The 10389-nt window shown below is 35.2% G+C and overlaps 1 protein-coding gene across 1 annotated transcript; it reads left to right on the top strand.

The window, feature by feature from the left end:
• Window positions 1-272: 272 nt before the first annotated feature.
• On the top strand, window positions 273-786 carry LOC102966605 (ferritin light chain-like). The gene has a single exon (XM_042982715.1). It carries the CDS (start codon window positions 273-275, stop codon window positions 765-767), a length of 495 nt encoding a protein of 164 aa, XP_042838649.1. The 3' UTR covers window positions 768-786.
• The last annotated feature ends 9603 nt before the right edge of the window (window positions 787-10389 follow it).

The following is a 10389-nucleotide window of genomic DNA, read 5'->3' as shown; positions in this document are numbered from 1 at the left end:
GTGGGATTTATACCTGGGATACAGGGCTGGTTCAATATCCGCAAAACAATCAGTGTGATTCATCACATCAATAGAAGAAAGGACAAGAACCACATGATCCTCTCAATAGATGCAGAGAAAGCATTTGACAAAATGCAGCATCTTTCTTGATAAAAACTCTTAAGAAAGTAGGGATAGAAGGATGATACCTCGAGATCATAAAAGCCATATATGAAGACTCTCATTACCTCAGTGGGTAATGAGGAGACTTAGCTCCTCATTACCAACCAACCATGAGCTCCCAGATTCGTCAGAATTATTCCACCGAGGTAGAGGCCGCCTTCAACCGCCTGGTCAACATGCATCTGCGGGCCTCCTACACCAACCTCTCTCTGGGCTTCTATTTCGACCGTGACAATGTGGCTCTGGAGGGCGTGGGCCACTTCTTCCGCGAGTTGGCTGAGGAGAAGCGGGAGGGCGCAGAGCGCCTCTTGAAGATGCAAAACCAGCTCAGGGGCCGCGCCCTCTTCCTGGACGTGCAGAAGCCGTCCCAAGATGAGTGGGGTAAAACCCTGGACGCCATGGAAGCCGCCCTGCTTCTGGAGAAGAACTTGAACCAGGGCCTTTTGGATCTGCATGCCCTGGGTTCTGCCCGCACTGACCCCCATCTCTGTGGCTTCCTGGAGAATCACTTTCTAGATGAGGAGGTGAAACTCATTAAGAAGATGGGCGACCATCTGACTAATCTCCGCAGGCTGTCCGGCCCCCAGGCCGACCTGGGCGAGTAACTCTTCGAAAGACTCACCCTCAAGCACGACTAGAAGTCTCTGGAGCCCAGCAGCCTTTGAGAGGGTCCCTCTGGCATTCCCCCCAGATGTCAGGGCTTGTGCCTGAGTCTCTCCTTGCAGCCACTAGGCAGCTTTTTAGCCAACCTAGAGCCCTCTCCCAAGCCGTGAACCAAATGAAAACAATGAAGTTTTTTGCAGAAAAAAAAAAAAAAAAAAGACCCAATGTCATTATCCTCAGTGGGGAAAAACTGACAGCTTTCCCCCTAAGGTCAGGGACAAGACAGGGATGTCCACTCTCACCACTGTTATTCAACATAGTATTGGAAGTCTTAGCCTCAGCCATCACACAACACAAAGAAATAAAAGGCATCCAAATTGTCCAGGAGGAGGTCAAACTTTCATTCTTCGCAGATGATGTGATAGTCTATATGGAAAACCCAAAAGATTCCATCCAAAAACTACCAGAACTAATCCATGAATTCAGCAAAGTTGCAGGATATAAAATCAATGCACAGAAACTGGTTGCATTCCTATACACCAACAACGAAGTGACAGAAAGAGAAATCAAGGAATCGATCCCATTTACAATTGCACCAAAAACCATAAAATACCTAGGAATAAATCTAACCAAAGAAGTGAAAAATCTATACAATGAAAACTATAGAAAGCTTATGAAAGAAATTGAAGACACAAAAAAATGGAAAAAGATTCCATGCTCCTGGATAGGAAGAACAAATATTGTTAAAATGTCGACACTACCCAAAGCAATCTACATATTCAATGCAATCCCTATCAAAATAACACCAGCATTCTTCACAAAGCTAGAACAAACAATCCTAAAATTTGTATGGAACCAGAAAAGACCCTGAATACCAAAGCAATCTTGAAAAAGAAAACCAAAGCGGGAGGCATCACAATCCCAGACTTCAAGCTATCCTTCAAAGCTGTAATCTTCAAGACAGTATGGTACTGGCACAAGAACAGACACTCAGGTCAATGGAACAGAATAGAGTACCCAGAAATGGACCCACAAACATATGGCCAACTAATCTTTGACAAAGCAGGAAAGAATATTCAGTGGAATAAAGACAGTCTCTTCAGCAAGTGGTGCTGGAAAAATTGGACAGAGACATGCAGAAGAATGAACCTGGACCACTTTCTTACACCATTCACAAAAATAAACTCAAAATGGATGAAAGACCTAAACATGAGACAGGAAGCCATCAAAATCCTCAAGGAGAAAACAGGCAAAAACCTCTTTGATCTTGGCCACAGCGACTTCTTACTCAACATGTCTCCAGAGGCAAGGGAAACAAAAGCAAAAATGAACTACTGGGACGTCAAGATAAAAAGCTTCTGCACAGCGAAGGAGACAATCAGCAAAACTAAAGGACAACTGACGGAATGGAAGAAGATATTTGCAAACGACATATCAAATAAAGGGTTAGTATCCAAAATCTATAAAGAACTTACCAAACTCAACACCCAAAAAGCAAATAATCCAGTGAAAAAATGGGCCAAAGACATGAATAGACACTTCTCCAAAGAAGACATCCAGATGGCCAACTGACACATGAAAAAATGCTCAACATCACTCATCATCAGGGAAATACAAATCAAAACCACAATGAGATACCACCTCACACCTGTCAGAATGTCTAACATTAACAACTCAGGCAATACAGATGTTGGCGAGGATGCAAAGAGGATCTCTTTTGCACTGCTGGGGTGGGAATGCAAACTGGTGTAGCCAATATGGGAAACAGTCTGGAGGTTCTTTAAAAAATTAAAAATAGAACTACCATACGACCCAGCAATTGCACTGCTAGGTATTTATCCAAGGGATACAGATATGCTGTTCCGAAGGGGCACATGCGCCCCAATGTTTATAGTAGCACTATCAACAATAGCCAAAGTATGGAAAGAGCTCAAATGTCCATTGATGGATGAGTGGATAAAGAAGATGTGGGGTGTATATATGCTATATATATACATATATATGTATATATGTACATACATATATACAATGTATATATGTACATATGTATATACATATATACAATGTATATATATAGTATATACTATATATATACTATATATATACTATATAGTACTATATATATATACTATATATATACTATATATACTATACTATATATATATACTATAGTATATATACTGTATATACTATATATATAGTATATGTATATACTATATATATATTGTGTATATATACATTGTATATATGTATATATATATACATTGTGTATACAATGTATATATATATATACATTGTGTGTATATATATACATTGTGTACACAATGTATACATTGTGTATACAATGTATATATATATACATATACAAAGATAAAGATAAAGAAGATGTGGGGTGTGTATATATATATATATATACACACGTGTGTATATATATATATATATATATATACACACACACACACATATTGTATACAATGTATATGTATATATATATATACAGTGTATACATTGTATTGTGTACACAATGTATATACAATGTATACATTGTATATACATTGTATACAATGTGTGTGTGTGTGTGTGTGTGTGTGTGTGTGTGTGTATACAATGTGTATATATATATATACAAATATATATAATGGAGTATTACTCGGCAATCAAAAAGAATGAAGTCTTGCCATTTGCAACTAAAGGGTATTATGCTAAGCGAAATTAGTCAGAGAAAGACAAATATCATAAGACTTCACTCATATGAGGACTTTAAGATACAAAACAGGTGAACATAAAGGAAGGGAAGCAAAAGCAATATAAAAACAGGGAGGGGAACAAAAATAAAAGAGACTCTTAAATATGGAGAACAAACAGAGGGTTGCAGGACAGGTTGCGGGAGGGGGGATGGGCCAAATGGGCACTAAGGAATTTACTCCTGAAATAATTGTTGCACTATATGCTAACTTGGGTGTAAATTTTTAAAAATAAATTAAATTTTAAAAAAGTTTTTATACCACTATTTTGAAATTAGAAAAAATTTTATCATATATTTTTTATTAAAAATATTTCAATAGAATATTAATTTGATCAATTATCAAATCTCTAGGTGAATATAAAGTAAATTTAAATTTTTAATTTCATATGTAGAGCAGTAAAAACATTTCTAATGTTTTTCATTTTCTTTTTATGTCTCTGAAATTATTTAAGCAGAATCAATTCTTTATTTTGAAGATTTAGTCATGTTTTGCCCATGTCTAATTTTATCATTGAAGATTTTACTACTAACATTTCTTTTCTTTTCTTTTTTCTTCTCTTTTCTTTTCTTTTGTAAGTAAGCCCTACACCCAATGTGGAACTTGAACTCATGACTCTGAGATCAAGAGTTGCATATTCTATCAACTGAGCCAGCCAGGCACCCCACTATCATTTCTTTTTATGACCATAATGTCTACCAAATCACATTTTCCCAGCTCTAATATTCACATCTAAATTTTGTCAAAAAAAGATTTTGTTCTTCAAGTTTTAGTTAATAAAGGTTTTTCTTCTTTCAGTTGAAAGTTTTTAAAATAAAATTTTAAGTTTATTTATTTATTTTCAAGTGGGAAAGTGCAGAGAAAAAGAGAGAGAGATTCTTAAGCAGGCTCCCCAGTGTCAGCGCAGAGCCCCATGCAGGCCTCAAACCCACAAACCATGAGATCTTGAGCTGAGCTAAAATCAAGAGAAGGACCCTTAACTGACTGAACCATTCAGGTACCTTGAAAGTATTGTCTTTTAGTTCAATATTTCTAAGGTTTCCTGGGTCAATATGTAAAATTTTCCATGATATGAAAAGAGATGTGATTTTTAGAAATAAAATTTACATCATTAATTTCACCATATGCAGTTTTAGGTGAAATTATTTTTATTTTATGTCATTCATACCAGTAATATTCATTTCGGATTTAACAAAAGACTGATAATTTGTATTTTTCTCTTAGAAAATCCATGAGAAAATTACACACTTTTTGTGTGTAATTACTGAAGCTTCCTCCATTGTGCTGGATGGTCTAATATTTGGCCAGTCTAATTTCTCCACATACTTAGGTCAGTTTCTATATGATGTAACAACTTTCCACACTATGGCTAATACAAAGAATAAATAGTGGTATATGAAAATATTCTGAATGTCCAAAATGACAGAGTCAAAGTATCCTACTTCAGTAACACAATTATAAGGTGGATAATAAAATTTATTTTGCATTTTAGGAACTAACTAGTTCAGTCATATTAAGATATAATGAAAGCAAACTAAAAGGGCTTAAGCTAACATTGTATCTCTCTTAAACTAGAAAAAACAAGTAAAGACCAATGTTGGCACACACACAAGAATAAAATGAATTAGTACAAATATGTTATAAGTAGCCCTGTAGATTATTCAGCCTTTTTGAAGAGCACAATAGATATACAGTTATACTACTTTGAGAAATGTACAAGAATTCCTCAAATCCAAAGGAATAAAAAATATTATGCAAAGCTATTTATAGCCTTCTTCATACCAACTGAATTCTGAAAACCCCAAATTATAACCATGATCTTATAAAAATGGTGGAATGTATACAAGAACACATACCTCTTTATGAACATTTACTTTTTCTTTAAAAAAATTTTTTTTAATGTTTATCTATTTTTGACAGAGAGGGAGAGACAGAGTGTGAGCAGGGAAGATTCAGAGCAAGAGGGAGACACAGAATCTGAAGCAGGCTCCAGGCTCTAAGCTGTCAGCACTGAGCCCAACATGGGGCTTGAACCCACAAACTGGGAGATCATGACCTGAGCTGAAGTTGGACGCTTAGCCGACTGAGCCACCCAGGTGCCCCTATTTTTTCACAGTGAAAATTCATTTACATTTCCCCACATTTACACTAACTCTTTTCCATTTCTTTTTGTATCTCAGGACTTTCCTCTGGGGTTCACTTATTTTCTATATTTACTTAGGCTTTAACATTTCCTTTAGTGAAAACTTCCTCATGGTGAAGTGTTAATTTTTTTCCAGAAAATATCTTAATTTCACCTCCAGTCTTGAAAAAGGTTTGGCTGATAGAGAATTCTTGGTCACAGCCTATTTCAGCATAGTAAATATATCGTTCCACTGTCGACTGGCTTCCATACTTTCCACTCAGAAGTCAGCTATAAGCCTTACTGCTGCTCCTTTGGAAATAATACTTCTCTCCCCAGTTGCTTGTTATTTTACTCCCTTATTTATAGTTTTTTCATATTTTTATTTATTTATTTTTATTTTTTTTTAAAGGAAATTCTTTTTTTTTTTTTTAATTTTTTTTTTTAACGTTTATTTATTTTTGAGACAGAGAGAGAGCATGAACGGGGGAGGGGCAGAGAGAGAGGGAGACACAGAATCAGAAGCAGGCTCCAGGCTCTGAGCCATCAGCCCAGAGCCGACGCGGGGCTCGAACTCACAGACCGCGAGATTGTGACCTGAGCTGAAGTCGGACGCTTAACCGACTGAGCCACCCAGGCGCCCCTAGTTTTTTCATATTTTTAAAGGGAAACTTCCAAGAATACACTAGACTAGAAATAATCATATAAAGGACTCATGTACCCATCACCCATTTAAAAAAATTATCAGTGTTATTCCTATCTTTTTTTTTCTATGTTTTTCTTCTTATGCTGTAAATACCATATACCATACCATGTTAGCACAAATGTTTTTTGTATGTATCTCTAACAGGTAAGAACTTTCTAAAAAATAACTATGTACTATTGTGATGTCCGTATTTTAACTTACTGTGTTTTAAAACTGTCTTGTCATGGTTGATTGAATCTGTTTCAAATAAAGGCATATAATTTGTACTGGATGGATTTGTATTTTTTTAGTAATAACTTGAAGGAGATATAACTCGTATAGTTAAGAAATTCATCTTTTTTACATGTACAATTTAATGGTTTGCAGTTCACAGAGTTAGGCAACCATCACCACTTTACAACTTTTTCTTCACCCAAAAAGAATCTCATACATAAAAGCAATAATTTTCTACATCTTCTTCTAGCCCCTGGGCAACTGTTAATCTTTTTTAGGTCTTTATGGATTTACATAAATGGAATCACATAGTATGTGACCTTTTGTGTCCAGCTACTTTCAGTTAGCATGATGTTTTCAAGTTCCATCCATGTTGTAGTATGTACCAGTGCTTTATGATATTTTACAGCCAAATAATATTCTATCATATGGATATACCACACTTTGTTTATCCATTCTTTAATTGATGAACATTTGGATTGTTTCTATTTTTTGGCTATTATGAATAATGTTACTATGAATACTTAAGTACCAGTTTTTGTGTGGACATGTTTACATTTTTTTGGTACATATTTAAGAATGAAATTGCTGGGGGGTGGGAGGGAGAGGAGGGTGGGTGATGAGTATTGAGGAGGGCACCTTTTGGGATGAGCACTGGGTGTTGTATGGAAACCAATTTGACAATAAATTTCATATATTGAAAAAAAAAAGAATGAGATTGCTGGGCCCTATGATAATTCTACATGTAACTTTTTGAGGACTATGTCACGTTGTTTTCCAAAGTTGCTCCTATTTCACATTCCAACCAATAATATATGAGGGTTCTAATTTCTCCATATTCTCACCAAAACTTGTTATTGTCTGTTTTTTTTATTTAGTTATCCTAGGGTGTGTGAAGCAGTATCTCATTGTGGTTTTGATATTTTCGTTTCCCTAATGACTAATGATGTTCAATATCTTTTCATGTACTTTTTGACCATTTGCATATCTTCTCTGGAGAAATGTCTATTTGGATGTTTTTGCACATTTAACAATTGGGTTTTTTTTTTCTGAGTTGTAAGTGTTCCTTATATATTCTAGATACAAGTCTTTTTATCACATATATGTTTTTGCAATATGCTCTCCCATTCTGTGTGCTGCCTTTTTACTTACTTGTTGTCCTTTGAAGTACATGTTTTTAATTTTGATGAAATCCACTTTATCTATTTTTTTCTTTTGCATTTTTTCTTTCAGAAAGTGTTGCCTAAACACAAAGATTTACTCCTATGCCTCTACATTTTCTTCTAAGAATATTATAGTTTTAGCTATTGTATTTAGATGTTATATCTATCTGCAGTTAATGTTTGTATATGTTATGAAGTATGGGTCCAAATGCAATTTTTTTTGCATGTTGATATCAAATTGCCCCAATACTGTTTGTTTAATTTTTTTAAAATGTTTTATTTACTTTTGAGAGAGAGACAGAGAGACAGAGTGTGAGCGGGGTAGGGTCAGAGAGAGAGGGAGACACAGAATCAAAAGCAAGGTGCAGTCTCTGAGTTGTCAGCACAGAGCCTGATGCAGGGCTCAAACTTGTGAACCTCAAGGTCATGACCTGAGACAAAGTTGGACGGACGCTTAATATACTGAGCCACCCAGGCGCTCCAATGCTGTCTGTTTAAAATATTATGCTTCCTCCATTGAATTGTGTTGGTAACATTGTCAAAATTCAATTAATTATAAATATAATGATTTATTTCTGTACCCTCAACTCTATCTCATTGATCTATACATCTATCTTTATGCCAGTACAACACTGTCTTGATTAATATAGTAGGAAGTTTTTGAAGGAAGTTTTGTAGGAAGTTTTGAAATCAGGACGGGTGAGTCCTCCAACTTTGTTCTTTTTTTCCCCTAAGTTTGTTTGGCTATTCTGGGTCATGTAAATTTACACAAGAATTTTAAGGTTAGCTTGTCAATATCTGCAGAATATGCAGCTGAGGTTTTGATAGTGATTGCATTGAATCTATAGATCAAGTTAGGGAACACTGTCATTTTAACAACATTAAGCCCAGTCCCTGAGCACAGGATTTCCATTTAACAATGTCTTCTTTCATTTCTTTCAGCAATATTTTATAGTTAGATATTTACAAGTCTTACACTTATTTTGTTAAATATATTCCTAAGCCTTTCACTCTTTTTGATGCTATTATAAAAATTATTGTTTTCTTAATTTTATTGTTGGATTGTTCATTGCTAATGTATAGAAATAAAGCTGATTTTCATGTATTTATCTTGTACCCTGCAACCTTGCTGAGCTCATTCATTACTTCTAATATTTTGTGGAGTCTTTAGGATTTTCTACATACAAGATTATGTCATCTGCAAATAGAGATCGTTTTACTTCTTTTTCAATCTGGAAACCTTTTATTTTTCAATCTTGCCTAACCAGTTTGATTAGAAACTTCAGTACAATAGAAGCATCAAGAGTTGACATCTTTGTGTAGTTACTCATTTTAGGGAGAAAGCATTCAGTATTTTTGTTTTTGTTTTCTTTTTTGCATTCAGTCTTTCTTAAGCATGATATTAGCTGTGGCGTTGTCTAGATAGTTTTTATCAGGTTGAGGAAGTTCCCTTCTATATGTCTGCTCAGGCTGTCATAACAAAATATTACAAACTGGGTGATTTAAACAGTAGGCATTTATTTTCTCACAGTTGTGGAGGGTAGAAGTCCAAGATCAAGGTGCCAGCAGGGATGAATTCTGGTGAGGCATTTTTTACTGGCTTACATATGTCCTCCTTCTTGCTGTGTCCTAGCATGGCCTTTTCTGTGTATGTGTGTTGAGGAAGAGATTGATCTCAGGTGTTTCTTCCCTTTCATATAAGGATACCAGGTCTATCAGATTAGGATCATACCCTTATGACTTCATTTAACCTTAATTACCTCCTTAAAGGTCCTATTTCCAAATACAGTTGGGGGTTAGGGCCTTAACATATGAATTTTAGCAAGGGAACACAATTTAGTTCATAACACTTTGTATTCCTAGTTTGTTGAATTTTTTTTTTTTTATCATGGAAGGGCATTGGATTTTGTCAAATGCTTTTCTGCAACTGTTGAGGTTATCATATAGTTTTTGTTCTTTTGTATATTAATATGGTATGTTATGTGGCATTGATTTTTTAAATGTTAAGCCAACCTTGCATTCCTGGGATAAATTCCACTTGGTCATAGTGTGTAATTGTTTTTATATGTTGCTGGATTCTCTTTACTAGAATTTTCCTAGAATTCCTAGAATTTTTTTAAGACTTTAGGTGTATAAATATTCATAAGAGATATTAATCTGTAGTGTTCTTGTTATATCTTTGCCAGGTTTTGATATTAGGGTAATACTGGCCTCGTAGAATAAGTCAGAAAGTGTTCTCTCCTCTTTTGTTTTTTGGAAGAGTTCATGAAGGATTGGTTTTAATTATTTGGGGGGGGGGGGCTGTCTGTTAATTCTTTAAACATTTTGGTAAAATTCACCAGTGAAGCATCAGGTTCTTCACAGAAAGTTTTTTTTTTTAACCTAAAATTTTTAATTTTGTACTTTTTATGTTTAAAAAAATTTTATTTGGGGGCACCTGGGTGGCTCAGTTGGTTAAGTGTCCAACTCTTAATTTCAGCTCAGGTCATGATCTCATGGTTCATGGGTTCAAGCCCTGTGTTGGGATCCACAATGACAGTGGGAAGTCTGCTTGAGATTCTCTCTCTCTCCCTCTCTCTCTGTCCCTCCCCTGCTCATGTGCTCTCTCTCTCAAAATAAATAAACTTAAAAAATACTTTCTTCAATTTTTCTTTTTAAGTTTTAAAGTAATCTCTA

The sequence above is a fragment of the Panthera tigris genome, chromosome B1, assembly GCF_018350195.1.
Source record: "Panthera tigris isolate Pti1 chromosome B1, P.tigris_Pti1_mat1.1, whole genome shotgun sequence".
NCBI classification, from domain to species: Eukaryota; Metazoa; Chordata; class Mammalia; order Carnivora; family Felidae; genus Panthera; species Panthera tigris.
Note: the sequence above shows the minus strand (reverse complement) of the source record. Positions and strands in the feature narration are given on the sequence as shown.